This window comes from Sorex araneus, chromosome 1 (assembly GCF_027595985.1).
Source record: "Sorex araneus isolate mSorAra2 chromosome 1, mSorAra2.pri, whole genome shotgun sequence".
NCBI classification, from domain to species: Eukaryota; Metazoa; Chordata; class Mammalia; order Eulipotyphla; family Soricidae; genus Sorex; species Sorex araneus.
In genome coordinates, this window is record NC_073302.1 from 73,600,960 (window position 1) to 73,625,309 (window position 24,350).

The 24,350-nt window shown below is 42.4% G+C and overlaps 1 protein-coding gene across 1 annotated transcript in view; it reads left to right on the top strand.

Moving 5' to 3' along the window:
- ENTREP1 (endosomal transmembrane epsin interactor 1) overlaps window positions 1-24,350 on the top strand; it is an 82,217-nt gene that overhangs the window by 23,631 nt on the left and 34,236 nt on the right. Inside the window, exon 3 of the mRNA XM_055121334.1 lies at window positions 23,888-23,998. Coding sequence (XP_054977309.1) covers window positions 23,888-23,998 — 111 coding nt within the window. The remainder of the gene's footprint in view (window positions 1-23,887; window positions 23,999-24,350) is intronic.

The window sequence follows — 24,350 nt, forward strand, 5'->3', positions numbered from 1 at the left end:
TCATATATGATGCTTCCTCCTTGGTAGGCATATAGCAAATTTATTTCATATTACCTAGTCAAAAAGACCTTAAAAGAATGGCAAATAGAATGATCAGAAAATAGTCAACAAAGGTAAATTTGTGATTAACTGCTATATGTTATTGAGTAAATCTGTCATATTTGAGCTCTGCCCACCACCCCTCTCCTACCCTCTGAAATAGGTGCAGTAATTATCATCCAGAGGTGAGCCTTATCTGGGAGTATAATGTGTCATGCAGAGTCTCTAATTGGGTCATTTTCACTGGGACCCGTCAGGTCCCTTAGGGTCTCAGTGCTGTAATCCTCAACTCTGAGAAGTTCTTATCAATTATTTCTTTAATTAATGTTACTTGCTATCATCTTGTTTAATAGAGTATCAGAAAAGTGTATCTGGTACCAAAATTGATACAGAAACAGTAAATCATGTGGTTGTAATTCTCATCACAAATTTCCCAGAGAATTTTTTTTTCAGAATTTATTTTTAATGGACTGGAGCAATAGCACAGCAGGTAGGGTGTTTGCCTACCCCAGCATGTGGCCAACCCCTGTTCAATTCCTCCATCCCTCTTGGAGAACCAGGCAAGCTATCAAGAGTATCCTGCCCGCACGGCAGAGCCTGGCAAGCTACCTGTGGTGTATTCGATATGCCAAAACCAGTAACAAGAATTCTCACAGTGGAGACGTTACTGGTGCCTACTCGAGCAAATCAATGAACAATGGGAAGACAGTGCTACCGTGCTACAGCACAGATGTTAATGACAGAACTACTAGTTTCATTCACTGGACAGCTCATTTCCATAGTCACTATTCTAATTTAGCAAAGCTGCCTGGATTGTTATAGGGGAATAAAGATAAAAGAAACTTCTAGGTTAGGGGTGGGGAATGCCAAGGGTCATTTGGATATATATGCATATATTTTTGGGGTCTTGGAGCCACACCCAGCAGTGCTCAGGGCTTCCTCCTGGCTGCACTCAGGACCATATGTGGCGCTGGGGATTGAACCCATGTGGACTGTGTGTTAAGCACGCACCCAGCCTGCTGTACCATCATTCTGACCTTGACCATTTGGATATTTATAACATTATCCATGGGTCATACAATACAGGCAGATGGGCTTGGGCAGCTAATAACAAGACTACATACTTTCATGCACCAGGGCCAGAACACATGATTTTATGAACCTTCTATGGCCCACAGATCAGACACTGCCAAGTTCTGTTCTAGTGTGTGGCCTTTCATGAAAACTAGCAAAACCCTAGAATATGCATTTCCAGGACTGAATCAGCCAATATGTACTATAATAGTCACTGTTTGTGCTGAAGTATGTCAAAGTGTATTAGCTGGGTTGCTGAGTTGAGACCTTTGCTCATTCCTGAATTGAGCCTGTCTGGGCCCAAGAAACCATAATGATAAATTCCTGAATATAACTATGAAAAGAATTGCACAAACTATGAATTATATGGGGCAAGAAGGGAGACCCTTTTTACCTGGGGCATATCTTTTAATAGATGAGTTGTGTGTAGAGTTGTAGAATGGTAGGAATGGTACCATCTGTTTTATGTTTTTTGTTTTTTGGGGCCATGCCTAGTGGTACTTAGGGACTATTCCTGTCTCTGTCTCAGGAGTGGTTGATTCCTGGCAGTGCTATAGGGATCATACACGGTGGTGCCAGGGATTGGAACTGATATCAGCCACATGCAAGGCTGTGTACTATATTATCTCTCCAGCCGTCTGTGTTTCTTTTTCTTTTTTCTTTCTTGTCTGTTTATTTATTTTGCTTTTATAAAGCCTGGGCATCATTCCATTTGTAGTTAAGTGGAAGATTTATAAAAAAATATACACAAAACCATTGACAGTCAGCACTTCTGCTGTGTGCGGTGGGAAGCGGAGGGAGGGAGACAGTGACTTCCTTCCTCACATCTGGAGAGGACATTTCTTGTGTTCTGTGAAGAGGAGACTTAATTTCTGGGTTTCGTTTGGGTTTGGGCCTAGATCTGCAGAATCTAAACTCTACTGGGTGTTGGTTTATCTGCCTTTGTGTGAGTCTTGGCAAGAGGCAGAACCCCAAATCCGACTGTGGAAGCTTTAAGATCAGACGCTTAAAATTGTGAACCCCCATCTGAGCAGGAGAACGGGGCCCTCCGGCTGCTGAAACTCCTGCCTGGGATGCTGACGCTGGAGCTATGTGTGGAGTGCAGCGAGGGAAGCTCAGAATTCACTCGGCTAAAGGGGCAGCTGGTGTCCAAGGCTGGCACCATGGGCCTGGCCTACTGGTTCAACTCCTCGGTAGAAATGCCAGCTCCCAGTCTCTCTTGGCTCCCTCTTGGGTTTCTGAGCCTGGTTCCTGAGTACCTTGTAGCTGTCTGAGAGCCCGGCAAGAAATCCCTTTTCTATTTAAAGAGCCTGAGTGTGGTCCTGTTGTTCAGAGCATCACCAAGAACACTGGCAGCGGTAGGTGGGGTTGTTTTCCTCCAGGAATGTTACTTCGTTAGCAGTTAAGAAAAGTTGAGTCTAAAGATCAATGGCAAAGATTTGTTTGAAACATTTGCTCATTTATGGCAACTGTATGGAAGAACAGGAAATCCAGTGAGTTCTCAAATTAGATTGATTTTTGGTGACTGCTTGAATTGGATGGGAATTACTGGGAGGGAGTGACCTGGCTGGGGAGAGGAGCGGGTGTCCGAGGTGGGGTGGCGATGGAATCTGGTTTCATCAGCTCTCATTTCTCAGAAATGATACTAAGCTGTTGCTTGACAGAGCTCTCAAGAGAAAGGGAGGATTTGATATATATTAGCAGGTATTCTGCTACATAAACAGCAGCAAAGAAGATTCCATCAGGGACTGAAAAGGGTCCCGAAATTAGTTGTATGAGTTAGGACATAAGACTTCATATTTTTGAGACAGTATCCCATTTATTTCATGGTTAGTCCTAACATTGATTTATGTATGATATGCCCTATGGTTTAATATATTTAACATAGGGCATCTATTATGTGTGGAATATATCTGAGACTTATATGTATATAATCAAATATATACTATATATACATTAAACATGTACCAAATATACAGTATGCATATACATAGCAGTTCCAAATGGAATCCTCAATATCTTCATAGGCGATTTTAAAATCATGTTTAAATCCCCTAATGGTGGCTTGATCATTGCAAACGACTTTGCACATTTCTAAATATTTTAGTGGATGTTTTGTTTATTTGTTTTTGTGGTACAGGGAAGCAAACCCAGGGTCTTACACATGCAAGGCAAGTATCTACCCCTGAGCTAGAGTCCCAGATTCTAATTCCTAATCAATCACTTCTGAGCAGTAGCTTTTGATTTTCTCTTTATAAGAAAGAAATTCACATTTGTCTCTACTTTTCCTCCCCCCAACCTGTCCACCTGCTAGTTTTTGTAGTAATGCCATTTATTACCTTGATAAGTTTGTCGATGTTCTAGTACTTACATTTTGTTCTTAAACTGGGTAACACTTTTCAGGCTTTGTAAATTCTTTCTCAAATCGTGAAATGGTACAAACCAATAATAGCACCAATAGCATTTCATTGTGTGTGATTGAAATTGGGTGTTAGCATTGGACTCTGTGTTTCTGTTCACCTGAATCTGAAATACGCTGGATGCGAGTAGCTCCCAAATTCAAACCCGAGTGCCTGCATCAGGCTTGCAAAGCTTCTGGGTGGAAACCCACTTTGACCTCAGGACTCCTTCCCCCAATATCTTGCCTGGGAAAAAGATTAGGCATTAAAGAAACAGACATTTTGGGGAGAATTACTGATTTGCCATGGCATTTTTTATTTTGCCCTCCTTGACAGAGTAGAAAGCAGTACTTAAAGACAAACCCTTGAGTAACCTGAGATGGGCCTCTGGGAAATGGACTGCTCTGGTGTCAGACGCCTGCCAGGGACTTGGAAGGGCTGGTGAGATTTCCTTGGGGCCTCATTGTTGAGGGAAGCAACTGCATTTTCCCAGGCCAAGCCCAGGTGCAGGCTTTTGGTGACCAGCTGGTCCTCGCAGCCGTGGGCAGCCAGAGCTGGGATCCTGCCCCCAGAGTCCAGTAGAGGAGGCTGGAGGTCACAGCAGAGAGGGAGGTCAGCCTGCACTGCTGCGTGTGTGTAAGGCAAGGGACGCAAACGCTCCAGGCGGTGCATCTGCAAGGATCCAGAGGAAGTCCTGCCCTCTCACCCCTAAACTCTCCCGCCCAGAACTTGTCCTGCCTTTCTCCCCTACAGATTCCTCTTCAAAATGAACCAGCTGTGGCTGTGGGTGGCTAGTAGGCTTCAGGGGATAGTGCACCTCCAGAGAGGGGACAAAGAGAAGACTGCATTACTCCCTCTGTTGCTGCTGCGGCCTTAGCTGCTCCCTACAGTGATAAGCCCATTAAGAGCAATGAAAACTCGGTTTAAATGAAGACTCAGGTCTGGCATTTTCACAGTTGAAATGAGCCAGACCATAGCCTGCACTTGGAGGACATATTTGTATGGATCAGCCAATGCCCGCATGTTCAAGTAGCCCAAGAAGTCATGGCTGGGCCCCAGATCTTTCCTTGAAGGGCCAGGACAGGACTAGCATGACACAGTGACTCGAACACCTTTGGGGAAAAGAGCAATGTGGTTTTCTCTTGTTCCCTGAGAGAAATGCCCAAAGGGTGGTTTGGAGCAGCCAAGTGGGATCTATGATCGTGTCCTTTTCTCTGTTATTTGCTTAGTATCATGCCACATTTATGTTTGTTTGTTTGTTTGTTTGTTGTTAGTTTCAAAAACTTTGAATCATTATTTGGGTGTATAGATTCATATTTGTTCTGGAATTTCTAAATAACACTTCCTCTCCCCCACTTTTGAAGTTAAAAAAAAAAAGAAGGTGCCTAATTTCAAAGAGTAATTAGCTCCTGCTTTAAAAAAGTTTTCAGCTTGGGGCCGGAGCGATAGCACAGCGGGTAGGGCGTTTGCCTTGCACGCGGCCGACCCGGGTTCGATCCCCGGCATCCCATATGGTCCCCCAAGCACTGCCAGGAGTAATTCCTGATTGCAAAGCCAGGAGTAACCCCTGAGCATCGCTGGGTGTGACCCAAAAAGCAAAAAAAAAAAAAAGTTTTCAGCTTAATCAATGGCTGAATAAAGAACAGGATTCCTACATTATTAAAAAAAGTTTTATTGAAACATATTTGATGTACTATAATGCTCACATTTTAGAAACATCATTATTTTAGGGGCTGGAGAGGTAGTACAGCAAGTAGAGCACTTGCCTCGCAAGTTGCTGACCAGGCTTCAATCCCTGGGACCCCACCAGAAATGATCCTTGAGTGCAGAGCCAGGAGTAAGTCCCAAGGACCACTGGGTTTGGCCCCAAACCAAAGAAAACCAAAACCAAAACCAAAATAATAATTTTAAATGTATGACTCAATGTTTTTTTTTAACATGTTAAATGATAAGTGTAAATTTGTCTACTACCTGTAGTATATCTCATCCCCCCTTAGAAAATGTGGTATTCCTTAGAAGTTACTCTATATTTTATCTCCCCTGATTCTAAAAAATCAGGCAATTTTGTGTCTACAGATTTGCCTGTTCTGGGTATTTAAAATGAATGGAATCATAGAATCTATGATCCTATATGACTGGCTCATTTCATATGGCATACTTTTAGCATGTATTTCATATTTACAAGCACGATCCCTGCAGTAGTAGTATGCATTAGTTCTTTAAACATTTTTTCCCCTTTTTGGGTCACACCCGACAATACTCAGGGGTTATTCCTGGCTCTACACTCAGGAATTACTCATGGTAGTGCTCGGGGGCCAATATGGAGTGCTGGAGATCAAATCCTGGTCAACTGCGTGCAAGGCAAACACCCTACTTGCTATACTATCACTCTGGCTCAAGTTCTTTAAAAATTTTATTGTTGAATAATATTCCACTGAAGGATAGGCCACATTTTATTGATTTCATTGATTGATAGACAGTTTCCCTTTTTGATTAGTATGAATAACATTACCCTAAGCATTAGTATACCCATGTGTGTGTGTGTGTGTGTGTATGTGTGTGTGTTTATTAGTTCTGTGCCTAGACATGTGGTATCTCTGTTTAACATTCTGAAACACTTTTTCAATGCAGCTATGTCATTTGCATTCCTTTCCACAGAAAGTAGTGAATCTCTTTCTCCCCAGATCTTGGCCAGCATTGATTATTATCTGTCTTTTTGACTATTGCCTTTTGTTTTGTTTTGTTTTGGGGCCACACAGTTCTATTACTCAAAGTCATATTACATAAGCCTTTGTGCTCAGGGCTTACTCCTGGCTCTGTGCTCAGGGATCACTCATGGCAGGGCTTGGGTGCATGCAAGGCAAGCGTCCTACCCATGTACTATCTCTCCAGTCCCTTCTTTGGCCATGTATATGGGTGGAGTGCAAACTCTTTGTGGCTTTGGTTGATTTATACTTTTTGAGGGGCCTCCCAAGCAGTACTCTGGGGGCCACTCTTGAGTGTGTGGGCCACAAGCTTTAATGCTGAAGCCTGGTAATGTGGTGCTGCTTGGACCCTGATGTACAGGGGGTAGGGGAGGGGAGAGGATCAGGGGGAGGCCTGGTGGTGCTCAGCGATCTGTGTGTGTCAGGATTCAAACTTGGGGCTGAGCACATGCAAGGACTATGTTCTAACCTTTTGATCTGTCTCCCTGACCCTGTGGGTTTGAGTTGATAGTGAACATTTTTCCATGTCTTTTGGGGAAACTTTTCTCTTCAGATCCTTTGTATCTTTAAAAATGAGATATAACAAGTCCCTTATCAGAGATAAGACTTACAAATGAATTTTTCTTGTTCTATGGATTATCTTATTTTCACTTTATTGAAGGTGTCCTTGAAGCATAAAAGTTTATTTTGATGAAATCCAGTTTATCCTTGTTTCCTTTCCTGTCAGACTCTTAGATCTAAGAAGGCTGATCTAATCCAGGGTCATGAAGATTTATATCTGTTTCTTCTAAGAATCTCATGGTTTTATCTTATGCTTAGATCTATAATGAATTTTGAATAATTTTTTATACATGGGGTGAAGGTATGATCAAAGTTTTTTCTTTTGCATATGGTTAACCAATTGTGCCAGCTACCTTTGTTGAAAAGACTTCCTCACTGAATTTTTTTTTGAACTCTCTTGAAAATCAATTGACTCTAAGTGTGAATTTTACTCTTAGCTTCTTAATCATGCTAGTAGGTTTTTCCACTTTTCTCTGGTTTTTCTAAGACTATTAGTTTCCTATTCTAGTTTAGATTTAATTGTCTTTTAGCAGATGTCATCTGAATATTTTCTCTGTCTTCGTGGATTAAAAACATTGTTTCTTAAATTTTACACATTAGTTTTCCTTGAATTCTGTATTTATTTTGCCAGAGGACATATGCAAATAGTAACTTTCCTAAAGGAAGAGAATTCTCCTTGTATTTAAATTCTTTGTCTTTGTTTCATAGCCCCACTTGATAGATGGTTTGGCTGGGTATAGAAGTCTGGGTTCAAAATAATTTCCTTCTAAATTTGAAGACATTGATCAATGGCTTTTGTCACTGATGAGAAGCTTGGTGCTGGCTGATTCTTGTTCTTTTATAGGCATTGTATTTTTTTCCCTCTGGAAGCTTTTATAATCATTTTATTGCCATGACATTGACAATTTTGTCTTCAAAAAGATAAAATATTGGCTCTTAGGCAACTATAAAATAGGCTTGAGTCATTTGTAAAAGGGAAATAAGCTCAAAGAACATTTGAGAAGCTGAGTATTTATAGAATTTTGGGGGTAGATGTCCAACAGAGTCATAAGCTAACTTTGACAGTTTTTTTGTTGTGTTAGACAAACTTTTATCCCCCCCACTCCTCCCTCTCCTCCCTCTCCTTCTTTTTTGTTTCCCTTCCTCTCCTTCAACTTTCTCTTCTTTTCTTCTCTCCACCTTCCTTTTCCCTCCTCTCCTTTTCTCTTCCCTTTCATTGTCTCACTTCATTTGATTGCTCTCTCTCTCTCTCTCTCTCTCTCTCTCTCTCTCTCTCTCTGCTTGTTTTGTTTGGGGGCTACACCCAGCAGTACTCAGAGCTTACTCCTGATTCTGCTCTCAGGCATCAGTCTTGGCAGTGCTTAGGGGATTACATGAGGTGCTGGGGATTGAACCCTGGTCGGTCATGTGCAAGGCAAGCACCCTACCTGCTGTTCTACCCCTCCAGCCCCTCATTTGTTTATTCTTTCTCGTTAGTTTTTATATTCCTTATTAGCCTTCCTGCACTTTTTTCCTTTTTTCAGAAATTGATATATTGTGAAATCTGAGTTCAATTGCTGTAGGTCTTTATCTCCTCTCCCTACTCTATTTTTTCCCTCACTCCATCTCTCTTCTTTACCCTCTTTCCCTTTTTCTCTTTCTTTCTCTTCTCTCCCTCTCTTCTTCCCTCTTTATTGATGTGGAATTTTAAAATATTCCCAAGTTTAAGAGAAATACAAAAAATCTGTTTACCTATTGTCCAGCAATAATAATAGAAGCATTTCATACTTGTCTACACCACTGTTTTTCTTCTTCCCAGTCATTAAATTGAAATAAATCTTCACAACATTTTATCCTTATTATTTTATATATATAAACATATATATCTCTTGCCCCTGCACCTGGCTGTCTTCACCGGGGCCCCTAGGAGGGGGTGAGTTCAGTCTCCCTCCCCACCCTGAGCAGAGCCCCAGCAGCCGGAGACCTCACGCATGAAGGAACCAGCAGAGGAACCCAGGTGTGCGAGACCCGGGGCTGAGATCTCCAAGCCTGCTCGGATCAGGACTGGGCCTCTTCCACCCAGATTCCCCATTTTCCAGTAGCCAGACAGTCCCACCCACAAACTGCCCCCATTGCCATGTAATTCCATCAACAGCCAACATCTAGAGATTATAAAACCAAGCTCCCAGAAGCGACCTCTTATTGTCTAGTTCTTGCTCTGGGAGAACCTGGCAAGCTACCGAGAGCTTTCTGCCCTCATGGGAGAGCCTGGCAAGCTCCCCGTGGCATATTCACATACCAAATACAGTAACAATGATTGGCCTTATTCTCCTGACCCCAAAGAGCCACTAAATGCAGCATCGTTGGGAAGAATGAGTAAAGAGAGGCTTCCAAAATCTCAGGACTAAGAAGAATGGAGATGTTACTGGACCTGCTCAAGCAAATCGATGATCAACGGGATGATAGTGATAGTGATAGATAGTGATATACACATATAAAGGACACATAATTCCTCAGGTTTCATCAAATATGTAGTCATTGTCTCTTTTATGTTTTCCAATAGTTTTTTGAGTTGAGGAACCTAGTAAATATGTGACTAAATACAAGATCCTCACATTGCATTTGTCTGTATTTAATCTGTTCATCTTGTGTTTTTCTTTGCAATTTACTTATTAAAGAAGCTGAGTCCTTTACCAGTTGAGTGAGATGTAGTCTGGACTTTGCTGGTTCTTTTGTCATAGTGGTGTGACACATTCCTCTCCCCACATCACTTAAGGCAGGGATAGAGTCCTACTCCTAGCCACATAAGACCCATGAAATCCTGTGATCTGGTCCTGGTACAAGATGGGGCAGACTCTTGTGCTTCTTATAGGCTGCCTGCATGTGTGGCCTGTGAATGATATAAATATCCAAATATTCCTTGGCAGAAATTGGGGACCCAGAATACTTTATCAGTGGTGGTGTATATTGTCATCAGGAAGCACAGCTATATAGTATCTCAGTAAATGTGTGTGTGTGTGTGTGTGAGAGAGATGTTGATGGCCATGTATAGTAATACTTAGAGCACTTGAATATTTTATACTTAAAAATGTTGATAAGGGGGGCTGGAGCGATAGCACAGCGGGTAGGACATTTGCCTTGCTTGCGGCCGACCCGAGTTCGAATCCCAGCATCCCATATGGTCCCCTGAGCACCGCCAGGGGTAATTCCTGAGTGCAGAGCCAGGAGTAACCCCTGTGCATCGCCAGGTGTGACCCAAAAAGCAAAAAAAAAAAATGTTGATAAAACTTACTTAACAGGAGTCCATTCTTTTTTTTTTTTTTTTTAGCATTTTGGGTCACACCTGGCGATGCACAGGGGTTACTCCTGGCGGTGCACTCAGGAATTACTCCTGGTGGTGCTCAGGGGACCATATGGGATGCTGGGATTTGAACCTGGGTCGGCCGCGTGCAAGGCAAATGCCCTACCCGCTGTGCTATCGCTCCAGTCCCCTACAGGAGTCCATTCTTAATGGTAACTATTGCAATCAATTTTTAGTACATCACAGTCAATTTACACTACATTTGATCTTGTGAAATATTATTTTCCTTAAAAGAATAGTAGTATATATGTGTGTGTGTATATATATATATATACATATATATATTTTTAATTGAATCACCGTAAGAACAGTTACAAAGCTTTCCGGTATAAGTCTCAGTCATACAATGATCAAACACCCATCCTTTCACCAGTGCACACCCTCAACCACCAGGAACCCCAGTATACCTCCCTTCCCCCCTGCCTATGTGGCAGATGATTTCCACCTTACTCTCTCTCTGCTTTGATCACATTCAATATTTCAACAAAAGATCCACCATTATTATTTAGAATTTTCCCCAACATTCAGATCTGCTGAAAAGGTATCATTAGATAATTTTTTTTCTATTGCTGATATGAAGAGCATTTTGGATTTTTGATATTTTAGTAATAAGTCTGGAGGGACTTCTGCCAAAAGCCTCTGGGTTCCGAAATTGTTTTGTGTGCCTCTGGGATTATGGCTGTTCAGGAGCCTGGAGCTTTTTTTAGGCCAAAACTTGGGTCCTAGTTGGGGTGGGGAGAGGGGCCAGTTCCAACCCCCCATCCCATGAGGCTCTGCGTGTCACCCTCTCTAGTTTTGGGCAGGGACAGATGCTAGATCATTTATTTTCCATTGCTCACTTTGTATATCAGGAAAGGTTGCGCTGTGCACTTTGGAGGAACAGTCCTGTGGTCACATGCCAAAGCCATGCTTGTAGAAGCTCATGGTCGCCGGGATTCCATCTGGAGAAGGCAGGGAGACTGCACCTGCTCCACCTGGGGATCCCAGAGATATCAGCTCGGTATGGAGCCCGGAGAATTCTCCGGTGTTGTGGTGCCCTCCGGTTTTCTTCACTGCTGAGTGTGGCAAGATGGCCGTATTTTTTTCTTTATCCTCCAATTATTTGGGAGGGGGTGCTCCCAAGCAGTATTCAGGGACCCCAGGGTCACTCCAGTGGATACTCTGCCAATGTGGCCTGTAGCCATTCGTAACCAGGGATTGAAGCGGGGCTGGGCACATTCAAGTCAAGCACTGTAACCTCTTTACTATCTCCCTGGTCCCAGTGCTTGTTTACTTGCTTTTGAAGAGAGGGTTGGACCTCATCTGGCTGTGCTCAGTGGATATTCCTGGCTCTGTGCTTGGGAATGAATGCTGGTAGTGCTTGGGCACTATAATTTGTGCTGTGAATTGAAATGTGGCAAGCACCTTACCCTCTGTACTATCTATCCAACCCAGTTCTTGTTTGTTTTTTTTTAAACATTAGTTTAAAGAGTGTAAACTCATATGTCATAGGGCTACAAAGTACTATTCAAACGCACCACCAAAGTGCTATATCTTTTAACCTTGTCACTCAGACCTAAATTTTCATGGTAGAGGGAAAAACCTAAGTTCTGTGGTGAGAGAGGGCTTGTTTTCACTGGGCACTTCTGATTCCTTTGCTTTGTTTCTTTATATCCCACATCTGAGTGAAAGCACCCATATTTCTTTAACTCTGACTTGTTTCATTTTACACACAACACCCTCCAATTCCAATCTTATAGCAAAAAGCAATATTTTATATTTTCATAATACCTGAGTAATATTCTATTGTATATTTATGCCACAATTTCTTTCACTTTTTGTGGGGAGCGCTCACCTGGTGATGCTTATTGGTTACTCCTGGCTCTGTGCTCATGAATTACTCCAAGTGGTGCGCAGGGGACCATATAGGATTTTGGGGATTGAACCCGGGATATTTTCATGCAAGGCAAGTGCCCTACCTGCTGTCCTATAGCTCCAGCCCTATGCCACAATTTCTTTATGCAGTCATCTGTTGTGGGGGCACTTGCATTGGGTTCAGATCTTGGCAGTCACAAATGGCTCAAGTAGGAACCCTTAAATCAGTGTCATACACATTAAATGATATGATAGTGTGCCTATTAAACTAGTTTGTCCTTTTCTTAGAAAAAAATTTCTAATTGTACAAATTTGGGAATTGGTCTCTGTTTATTGGATAATCTCGCACGGCAGAGCCTGGCAAGCTTCCCATGATGTATTTGATATGCCAAAAACAGTAACAGTAATGGGCCTCATTCCCCTGACCCTGAACGTAACAGGGATGAATGGAGACATTACTGGCACCCACTGGAGCAAATCAATGAGCAACAGGATGACAGTGATGCAGTGATACAGAGATTTATTGAATAACTCAGCGTTTCCTTTGAAAGGTTCTTAGTAGTGATGACTACTTAATTTTGTTTCAGACTTCATGATTCCAGACCTGACTTTTCCTCGCATCCCTTTTCCATAGAGTGTCTTCACAAAAAAATCAATAATGAGTAGTAAATTGTCTCAGAAATGTGACCTTAAGTAATTCATCTGATTTCAGGAATCATTTACTGAACACCTGTTTCTTGGCACACATTGTGGTAGGCATGGGCATAAAAATGAACTCCTCAGACTTGATTGGTCCATTACTCTTCTGCAGTTGAAATATTTCAGATATCCCAATGAAAGAAATGTTGATTGAATCCTTAATCATGAAGGTTTCATAATTGAGATAAGCAGTATCTTAGACTACACAGGATCCCTGCTCCTTAAGGAAGTTGTATAGTCATTGTATAAGGAAGTTATATAGTCATATTTTCATCTCAGTCTCAGCCAGAAGTTAAAGTGAGAAAGGAAAGAGGTCAGCTGCTCCAGTTATCTATATTTTGGAGGGTTGGGGGCTATATCCTTTGTTGCTCAGGGGTTACTTCTGGGTCTGTGTTGAGGAATGACACTTACCTGGCGGTGCTCAGGTGACCTATGGGGTGCCAGGTATTGAATCTGGGTTGGCTGCATGTAAGGAAAGCTCCAGCTACCTCTAGGTATCTATTTTTGACTGCATCAACAAACCACATCCCAAATCTAATGTTTTAAAACCCTAATGTACTGTTTTCTCTCATAAACTATTGAGCTGATAAAATTCTGGCTCAGGCTCTTTCCTGAAACTGAAATCAGATGGCAGTTGGGTTTGGAATCATCTGAATCATCTGAAGACTTGATACAAGTGGAGGGGTGGGTGTAGTAGCTCAGTGACCATAAGGTGATAACAACCTGGAAGCTGACCTACAAAACAAAGCTACCACAGCAGTGGAGTGGGGTGGATGGTGGGATGATCTATGAAGGAGAGTGTGGTATTGGAACATTGTGTGCATGAAACTCTATCATTAACAGTATTGTAGATCATGGTGTCTAAAACTTTAAAAGTTATGCTTCCTTTCCAGCAGGTCCGACTTTGGGGGGTGGGGAACTCCAAACAATAATAGTGAGTTTTTTGTTGAAATATTGAATGTAATCAAAGTAAAAAGAAGGTAAAGTGAAATTTATCAGCTACACAGGCAGGGTGGGGGCTGGGGGTGGGGGGTTGGGGGGAAGGTTTACTGTGGTTCTTGGTGGTGGAATATGTGCACTAGTGAAGGGATGGGTGTTCGAGCAATGTGTAACTGAGACTTAAGCCTGAAAGCTTTGTAACTTTCCACATGGTGATTCAATAAAAAAAAATTTTAAATTAAAAAAAATTAAAAAAAGAATAATTGGGAGGAACGTAAACATTTTTATTGATTGGTAAATGAATCAAAGATAAAAATAATGACTTCAAAACTATGGGCCAGAAAAAAAGTACAATCGAAACAACATCTGCACATGTATGTTCATCGCAGCACTGTTTACAATAGCCAGAATCTGGAAAAAACCCGAATGCCCCAGAACGGATGACTGGTTGAGGAAACTTTGGTACATCTATACAATGGAATACTATGCAACTGTTAGAAAAAAGGAGGTCAAGAATTTTGTAGTTAAGTGGATGGGCATGAAAAGTTTCATGCTGAGTGAAATGAGTCAGAAAGAGAGAGACAGACATAGAAAGATTGCACTCATCTATGGTATATAGAATAACAGAGTGGGAGACTAACACCCAAGAACTGTAGAAATAAGTACCAGGAGGTTGACTCCATGGCTTCGAGGCTGGCCTCACGTTCCGGGGAAAGGTCAACTCAGAGAAGCGATCACCAACTACATTGTAGTCGAAGGCCATGTGGGGGAAGGGAGTTGCGGGCTGAATGAGGGCTAGAGACTGAGCACAGCGGCCACTCAACACCTTTATTGCAAATCACAACAGCTAATTAGAGAGAGAAAACAGAAGGGAATGCCTTGCCACAGTGGCAGGGTGGGGTGGGGGGGAGATGGGATTGGGGAGGGTGGGAGGGACACTGGGTTTACGGGTGGTGGAGAATGGGCACTGGTGAAGGGATGGGTTCCCGAACTTTGTATGAGGGAAGTATAAGCACAAAAGTGTATAAATCTGTAACTGTACCCTCACGGTGATTCTCTAATTAAAAATAAATAAATTTAAAAAAAAAACTATGGGCCGGAGCGATAGTACAGTGGGTAGGGCGTTTGCCTTGCTTGTGGCCGAACTGTGTTCGATCCCTGGCATCCCATATGGTCCCCCAAGCAGCTCCAGGAGTAATTCTTGAGTGCCGAGCCAGGAGTGACCCTGAGAGCCAGGAGTAACCCCTGAGCATTGCTGGGTGTGACCTGAAAAGCAAAACAAACAAACAAACAAACAAACAAACAAACAAACATAAAAACCAACTAGTGTAAGCTATGATAACTCAATAAATGATAAATGAATTTAAAGAGTTATTATTGTGTTTTCTACCTAAGTCCTTGTTACAGATATTGTCTAATCAAATTATCCATTGATATTGATCTTTTTCCAATTGCCAATTAACTACTGAAAAGGATTCACCCACACACATGTACACACACACATATATAGGACTTTTGCTGTTGTTGTTTTGGGGGGCACACGCAGTGGTGCTCAGGTGCTCAGAGCTCAGTCCTTACTCTGTGCTCAGGGATCACTCCTGGCAAGCTCAGGGGATCATCTGAGGAGCTGGGACTGAACAGAAGTTTCCTGAATGCAAGGCAAGTGCCCTACCCAATATCCACAATATTCACATTGCCTGGAGAGGTGTTGCCCCCTAAACAAAAATAACAATGAAGTAAAATAAAATGTCCATATAACCTAAAGCAGTTTATAGGTTCAGCAAGTCCCTACTGAAATCCAATGGCATTTTTCAAGAAAAATAGAGCAAAAACTAAAACTTGTATGGAATCACAAAATACCCTGAATAGTGAGTTAAAAGAAAAGTGGAGATAGCTTGATCTCTAACTTCAAATATACTATGAAGTGATCAGAATCAAAGCTATATACTATGGAAGGAAAAAGGCAACACATAGATGTATAGAATATAATTGAGAGCCCAGAAATAAGTATATTCACATAAGCACATTTAATTTATGACAGAAAAGCCAAGATCATACAATGGAGAAGTCTCTTTACCTCTGGATGTGAGGTAAGCCCTTACAGACATCCTATCTATTCATAACAAGCAATATAGAATAAATTATTTAGCATCTGCCTGTGGGGCAGACTTGAGTGGTGGTGGGAAACTTCAGAATACTGGTGGTGGGATTGGTATTGAAATATTAAATGTAATCAATTATTGTGAACAACTTTATGATAATAAAATTAAAAAAATAAAAATATATGAAATGGTCCTGAGAAAACTGAACAGCTACATTAAGAACTAAAACCAGATCATTACTTAATACCACACACGAAAGTTAACTCCAGGGGCCTGGGATAGCTCAAAAAATAGAGCACATACCTTGCATGCACCAGGCCCTGAGTTTTACCCCAGCACAGTTGGTTGGGTGGTCCTGGTGGCCCTCAGTAGTACATGCCCAAATAGCACTGCCATCCTATTCCTAGTATCATAGTCAACTGCATTCCTGATCCTTGTTCAAATAGAAAATTTCTTGTGTCACATAATCCTCTGATTATTTCTCAAGAATCTCATTAGAGGTGGAGGAGGGGCTGGGGGCTGGAGTGGCATGCAGCTGACTTGGGTTTGATCCCAGCACCCCATCTGGTGCCCCAAGCATGGCCAGGAGTGATTCCTCAGTGCAGAGCCAGGAATCACCCCTGAGCACCACTGGGTGTGATCCCCTCCAAATAAATAAATAAATAAATAAAAAAGAATCTCATTAGGATGTTTTCTTTCTCATCCTTAGCTACATTTGTAATGAGAACATTTTTTGTTTGATTTGGTTTGGGGGCCACAAAGCAGCTGTTCTCATGGCTTACTTCTTTACTCAGAGATCACTCTTGGTGGTACTGGTGGACATCCATTTTGTCGGGAATGCATCCAGGTTGACTTGTATACAGTGTGCAAGGCAATTTCCCTACCCACTGTACTATACTATCGCTCTGGCCTCTCTGATGAAAACATATTACTTTTTAAATTTTTTATTTATTTTTTTAAATTCTACTGTTGTTGTTTTTTTTAAAAAAAACTTTTGTATTGAATCACTGTGAGATAGACCCTTGCAAAGCTGTTCATGATTAGATTTCAGTCATACAACACCCATCTCTCCACCAGTGTACATTTCCCAGCACCAATGTCCCCAGGTTCCCTCCCATCACTTCCCTCCCCCCACCTCCTGCCTGTCTCTATGGCAGGCGCTTTTCCTCTCTCTCTCTCTCTCTCTCTCTCTCTCTCTCTCTCACTCACTCTCTTACACCTCTCTCACTTCTCTCTCTCTCTCTCTCTCTGATGAGGACATTTTAATTTAAAGTGGCAGAACTTTTACAGTTGTATAGAATTATAGTGCTAGGTGAACTATTTTAAAGGTATCCCTTACTCCTGCCCTGCATGCTTGGTCAGGTAGTATGAAAAGTCATTTTTTGATGAGGAAGGAGAAGTGGTGTGCTGAGAGAACATCTGGGCAGCTGGGGAATCGCCAGAGAACAGAGGGAAAGGATACTCTATAGGGTAGAATTTATTTTTCCCCAGAACGGAGACTTGAAAAGTGTCTCTGAGATTTATTCCTATCCACCAGTGATTGGCAGTTCCTAGGTATGGAGCACTGAACTTGTTTCCTGGAAACCGTGTTTTGTATTTCAGGCTGCTGAAAATGTGTGTTTTACTCTGGTGGAGAAAGGTAGAAGCCTTTCACTTTTGTGTCAAGTGGAACTGGAAAACAATGCTAGTATATTTTAAACACTTTATAAAAAGAAAATCTGGGGACAGGCATAACATGAGGAAGTCTGACACTTAAGCATTTTTGGAAGGGAAAGGAGACAGCTGGTTTATGAACAGCCACTTGCCTGTGTTTGGATTGTTGGCAAGGGGAAGCACGGGTCTAGATATTGGTGATGTGGCTGCCAAGCTTCTGGAAGAATTTTAAATGATGTCAAGGGAGTGAAACCCAGGAGCAGATTCTCTTGCAATTTGAGGATTCAAGGCATATAGGCAAGCTGAGCCAGTGCATGTGTGAGCGCCCAGAATAGTTTTAAAGTAGCAGAATCTGGGCTTGATGTGTGGTTGTGATTGATTGTATTTTGTTGGTTGCCATGGTACTCGGGTAGTCAGTCAGAACATTCATTGAGCTAAACTAGTTGAGAAAGATTTTCCTTTCATGTCTTCAACCTCCCCCTCATTCTTCCCTAGGCTCCTCTCCATTGTGTTGTGTTCAGAAAACTGTGTTCATGCTTCTAGAACTTTGTATTCAAGTGCTTCCCCATCCTGAGTTAGAATTTAAAATGGTCACATGACTTGTCACGGATTCTAGGACATTTGTCTGAATCAGTCAGTGGCTGGAGTGAGAACTCCAGAGCTCTAAGGACATAAAAGTTAAAATGTTGGTAAGATTTTCAGCCAGATCCCACAATATTCTTATTTCAGTGGGGAGAGGTAACCTAAATTCTAAGGACTGGTGAAACTCTCCCCCTCCGTCCCTCCCTCCCTCCAATTCTCCCCTTGTAAGGAATGGACAGATATCCAGGCCCTTTCGAGCTTCTTTTCCCCAAGAGGTGCAGAGGTGCACAGCCCCCAGGAGGCCCAGTGATGGCAGCTAACAGTCTTTTCTTAGTTGTGACTGTAAATCTGGGTTTTGCCTTTTGGTACTAGTCTCACATGCTTTTGAGAATAGTAAAAGATGGACAGTGAGTGGCGGGACTGGACATGTATTTCAGGGCTTAGGGTGCTTGCCAGGCATGTGGCACACCCAGGTTTGACCCGTGGCACTGCATATCATATGTTCCTCAAGGCCCAGTGTGTCCAAAAGCCAAAGGGTGGGAGGGGGAAGTGATACTGGCATCTCTGTGCTTAAAAGTGTAGTATTTGTTATAAAGAATCAGTTTTCTCTCATTTGTTCACTGATTGATTCATTAATTCAAGATTATCAAGGTTCAGATTTGGTGCTGCATGGCTGAAGAGAAAGTTTGTTTCTTATTGGTTTTGTGCAGTGTCTAAAGACCACATACATAGCCACCAGAAAAAAGATGAATTCATAAAATTTACTCTTAAATGGATGTACATGGAGAGTATTGTGCTGAGTGAAATGAGTAGAGGGGAGGGACAGACATAGTGTGATTGCACTCATTTGTGGAATGTATTTTTAAAAATATAGTGTGAGACTACCACCTAAGGACAGTACACATGGAGTACCAGGAGGACTGTTGGAAGCTTGTCATAATTGGCGGGGGGGGGCAGTTAGAACAGAGAAAGGACCACTATGACAATGCTAGTTGGAAATGATCACTCTGGCCAAGAACTGAGTGCTGAAAGGATTGTAAACCATAATGCCCAGAAGGAGAGAGAGAGGGAGAGAGAGAGACAGAGACAGAGACAGACTGACAGACAGAGACAGGCTGACAGGGACAGAGACAGATTAACAGGGACAGAGGACAAAAGAAGAAAAGTGCCTGTCATAGTGGCAAATGGGGGTGGGTGGGTGGGAGGGAAACTGAGGACATTGGTGGAATACTTGGGATTCACATTAATGCTGATTTCTTTCATTTGTGCCCCTAGTCACTGGTGAAGGGATGGTGCTTGGAACATTGCATGACTGAAACCCAATCATGAACAACTTTATAACTGTGTATCTCAAGATGATTCAATTGGAATAAAAAAGATAGCACGTAGGAATAGCAGAGCAGCAATGAGTGCAGCCTGCAGCTGCCTTGGGTTGTGGGCACACACATTCAATCTCAGGGCTTACACTCTGCCCAGCTCTGCTGCTCATACATCTCTTCATTCGCAGTGCCCCCTCCCCCCCGCCTCCCAGGGCCACAGCCTTCCCTTGAAGAGCTAACACACACTTGGTTGTGGCGTGGCTAGAAAGCACTCCTGGTGCTGGGGACCAGCAGAGCTGCCAGGATCTTGTGGCGTGTAATTTAACTGAAGTTGGGGATTCAAGTCTCAGTCTCATGCTGCTCAGCTGTCTCAAAGCTCATCTTGCTGTCTTTGTTATTATTGTTATCATCATTTTTGTTGTTGTTGTTGTTGTTGTTCTTCTTCTTCTTCTTCTTCTCCTTCTTCTTCTCCTTCTTCTTCTCCTACTCCTTCTCCTCCTCCTCTTCCCCCTCCTTCTCCTTCTTCTTCTCCATTTCCTTCTCCTCCTCCTCCTCCTTCTCCTTCTCCTTCTTCTTCTCCATTTCCTTCTCCTCCTTCTCCTTCTCCTTCTCTTCTCCCTCTCCTTCTCTCCTCCTCCTCCTCCTCCTTCATCTTCATCTTCTTCTTCTTCTTCTTCTTCTTCTTCTTCTTCTTCTTCTTCTTCTTCTTCTTCTTCTTCTTCTTCTTCTTCTTTTCTTCTTCTTCTTCTTTCTTCTCCTCCATCTCTTCCTCCCTTCATTTTCCTTCTCTTCCCCTTTTTCTTTCTCCTCCTCCTCCTTTTCATTTTCCCTCCCTCCCCTCCTTCTCCTTTATGGATTGAGTCTATGGGCTGCACTGATTGGATAACAAGCAGATTCCATTTTAAAACCATTTATTTTTAAGCAACTCACAAGTTGCTGGAAATCTTGATTTGAACATTAACAGTTGAGTGAGTTGTATCTTGACTTTGAGCAGAGGGAAGTCTGAAGCAAAATTAAAGGTCTAAGGCAGCAGGGAAAGGTCAATCTATTTAGAGAATGACAATTGGTATAAACCCCCACACAGCACAATACCATGCTGTGTTAGGTATAATTGTTTAGTGACTTATGTGCTGAGGATTAGGAAAAACTCTGAGAAGTTTGCATTAGGTATATTGAAGGTGATGTTGCTTCTTTATTTCATTCCACTTGAGGCAGTCTTCCAACCATGGACCAATCTTCCTGGCCTTTGTCTCTACTGTCCTTGGTTGTTAGCCTTATACTACTTTTTTTATATTCCACAAATGAGTGCAGTCATTCTATGTCTGTCCCTCTCTTTCCGACTCATTTCATTTAGCATAATACTCTCCATGTCCATAATAAGGGAGATTTTTATAGAGAAGTTGAATCAATCAAGTTGACACTGTTCTGTACCAGTCGAATGCTGATGACACCATAAAATTAAAACAAAGGTCTGCTCACAAAATATGGGTAGGGTGAGAGAGTGTGACGTCTTCCTGTCTCTTGTTTTACTGGACCTGAGGTGACCAGAGTCCAGAATTCGGAATCCTTGTAGACAGGTTCCCTGAGAGGGCCTGTGTGGGTTTCCTGGAGCAAAGTAGCCAGGAAAGAAACTTTCTGCCTCCAATATCTCTGAGTTCTCTCTGGCCAAACTCAGCTGGAGACAGAAGACTAAGGAGCCCTTTCCTTTTAAAAAAGAAATGAACTCATTTTATTAAGTTGAAACACTAACTTTACACATAACCTAAATAAAAAATCGCACATACCACTGGGGAAGCCTGAGTAAAATGTGGATTATGGACATCCTCAAAGCATTCCTGCTACTCTGGCAGAAGATGGTCTGAGAACAGTGCGTTCCCCAGCCTTCTGCAGACACAAGCCAGGCTTGAGAGTGCCCAGGCTCCTTGGTCTCATGAAGACTTGCTATTGTCAATCTTTCATTCTGACCGTTCTAGTTAGTATGAAGGAGGATCTCATTTTTGCATTCCTGATGGCTGAACATCCTTTCATGTTTGTGCTTAAAATTTGTTCTTTTGTTTTCTTCTGTGAACACCTACTTGAGTGCTTTGTTTCATTTTTTTATTCCATTTGCCTTTCTTTTTGTTCTTGTGTTGAAAAATTATTTGTTTTCAACTCAAATTTTTGGTCACACCTTGATTTGCTCAAGGCTTACTCCTGGCTCTGTGCTCAGTGGTCACTCCTGGAAGTGCTTGGGGGACCCTATGTAGGGATGGCGATCATACCAAGATTGGCCTCAGGCAGACAAACACCTTAACTGTCTCTCCAGCCCCAGGCTGTGCTTTCAAGCCATCTCATCTTGCACTAAAAGAATATTTCTACAGGAAAGGTCAGAGCTTCTCCATCATAACAATAATTGTGTTGCTGAGTGTGAAGATTTAATTATTTTAAGTTGCTTTCAGTTGCAACCACCAATGCATAGAGGTTCATGGAAGAAACCATGTTTGTTTCTTTGCTGTTACACATTCTTGTTTTCCAAAAAGCTTTGGCATATTATGAATGGTCTAGTGCAAGAGCGGGCAGGCTGCTCACATCCAGTCCTTCAGGTATTGCCAAATCCAGCTGGAGAAAGTCACTCCACAAGCATTGCCAGTCTTTCCTCAGAGTTTGACGACAGGCTACATAGCCTTTTTACAAATTTACCGAAAAGTGGGAGAAGCCAGACTTCTCAGAGAGAGGAAGAAAGAGTTCCTTTTAGGGATCCTTGAGTATATGACTTGCTATCTTGGGTATAAAAGGGGTGTCTTGTGATATTCAATTTAGTCTCCTCACAGGGGCCAGGGAGATCTGTGTTGGATGCCAAAAATCAGGAGTCAGTTTTCTCCCTCAGAATTCATATGTGAATTTCCTTCCTCAGAGTTCATTTATGAGCTCACATGCCTACCTATGCTGGCCTGAAAGGATGCTTCATTCTAACAGTAATATCTCAAGTGCTAAAAGTCTTTAAAATGGTTTGATTTTTATAACAATCTAGTTCTCAATTGAGATGCTTAAAAAAAAAATTGAGGTCTCTTTGTAGTCTCCAACCGGTACGAAGTAAATGCTAGTTTCTTAAATGATTTCTATAAATTTTTAATGAAGGTAATATTTATAAACACTTTAATGTACATGAAAATGTGATTATATACTTATTCTTAGTACCCCAGGTGTTCCTACTAAAAAAAGAAAGATAATTTATCTTTCCCGTAACACTGAAATTTCTGGCTAGTAATGAGTCAGCGCTTTGATTTCTGAGTTCCACTTACAGATTAGAATGATGTCTTTACCTATTTATTATCAATCCTGCAGAGTCAGAAAACAATAAGTGACTCAAGAAAGAAATAGCTATGGCTTAATGAAACATACGTATAAAAGCCAGAGGAGCCACAATGCATTTATTTGCCAGGGAAACAAACAAAAAAATCAGGACTTAGAATGATTGAGAAATGTGGCATTCCATGACAGTCCTCCACACAATAAGAAAAACTTCTCAGAAGCACTTAAAAAGTCATTCATTAAATCATAGTTTTGACTTAAAGACATTTCTCTAGAAGAGGATGTGGTTCTTTAAAAAGGGAGTGGCATCTAACTCAATGATGGTTGGAGGAATCACTCAGGATGGAAGACGTGTGCTGAAACATCTGTCCTCCCAAAACATGATGACCTCCTGGTACCTGTATTGCAAAACATAATGCTCCAAAGTAGAGAGAGTAAGAAGGAAATTGTCTGCCATAGAGGCAAGGGGTGGGGTGGAGTGGGGGTGGGAGTGGTGGGAGGGATACTGGGGACATTGGTGGTGGAAAATGTACACTGGTGTTCAATCATCGTATGACTGAAATTCAATCATGAAAGCTTTGTAACTGTATCCCCCAGTGATTCAATAATAAAAAAATAATGATTAAGCTGAATTAAAAGAAAAGTGTGGGGGGAGTGGCGTACCCAGTGATGTTCAGGGGCCACTCCCAGCTCTGTGCTCAGGGTCACTTCTGGGGATGCTCAGGGACCATACATGGTTCCAGGGATCAAATTGGTTCCAAGTACATGAAGGCAAACTATTTCACCTTTGAACTATCTTTATGGCCTGTACTTTTGCTTGTTTGTTTGGAGACCTCATCCAACAATTCTCAAAGGTTACTCCCAGTTCTGTGCTCCAGGGTTTTACCTGTGGGTGCTCAGGGAACCATGTGGTGCCAGAATTTTTTTTTGGTTTTTGGGCCACACCTAGCAATGCTACTCCTGGCTCTGCATTCAGGAGTTACTCCTGGTGGTGCTCAGGGGACCATATGGGATGCCACGGATTAAACCCGAGTTGGCCACGTGCAAGACAAACACCCTACCTACTGTACGACTGCTTCAACCCCAAAGCTGTTGGCTTCTCCCAACTGCCTGTTTTCTTTTTTTGTTTGATTTTGTTTGGGGCTGTACCAGGCTCTGCTCAGGACTTACTCCTGGCTCTCTGCTTAGGAATCACTCCTGGAGGACCTCGGAGGACCATCTGGGGTGTTGGCCTCAAACCCAAGTCAGCACGTGAAGGCAAGTGCCTAACACCCTGTATTATCTCACCAGCCCTCTAACTGGCTTTTTCTTTTTCTTTTTGCTGTTTCAGGTCAACCTCTTCGTGCTGCTCTCTGTGGTTTGTGTCCTCTTAAATTTGGCTGGATTCATCCTTGGCTGCCAAGGGGCCCAGTTTGTGTCCAGCGTGCCCAGGTGTGACCTGGTAAGCAGTGCTCAGACAGGTGTGCCTGGGCCCACCCAGGGGTTGCCTTTCCTAGAGGCGGGAAAACAAAGAGCTTCCTACTAATGAGGCTCATCCTAATCCAGCTGATAACACTGATGGCTGGTCAGCCTTGATATCTCCAATGCAGGGACCAGCCCACCCAGCCCCATTGAGGATGACAGTGTCATACATGTAATGATTATGGACATCAAGTGTCCATAGTTGATTAACTATGTCCTCTGTTCAAAGGAGGAGAAACAGGTCCCAGTCCTTGAGTGTGGAGTCCTTGATCTGTGTGTTTCAGTCTTGGAGTTCACCTGGTGTTTGGAAGATAAACGTGATGTTGCATCTG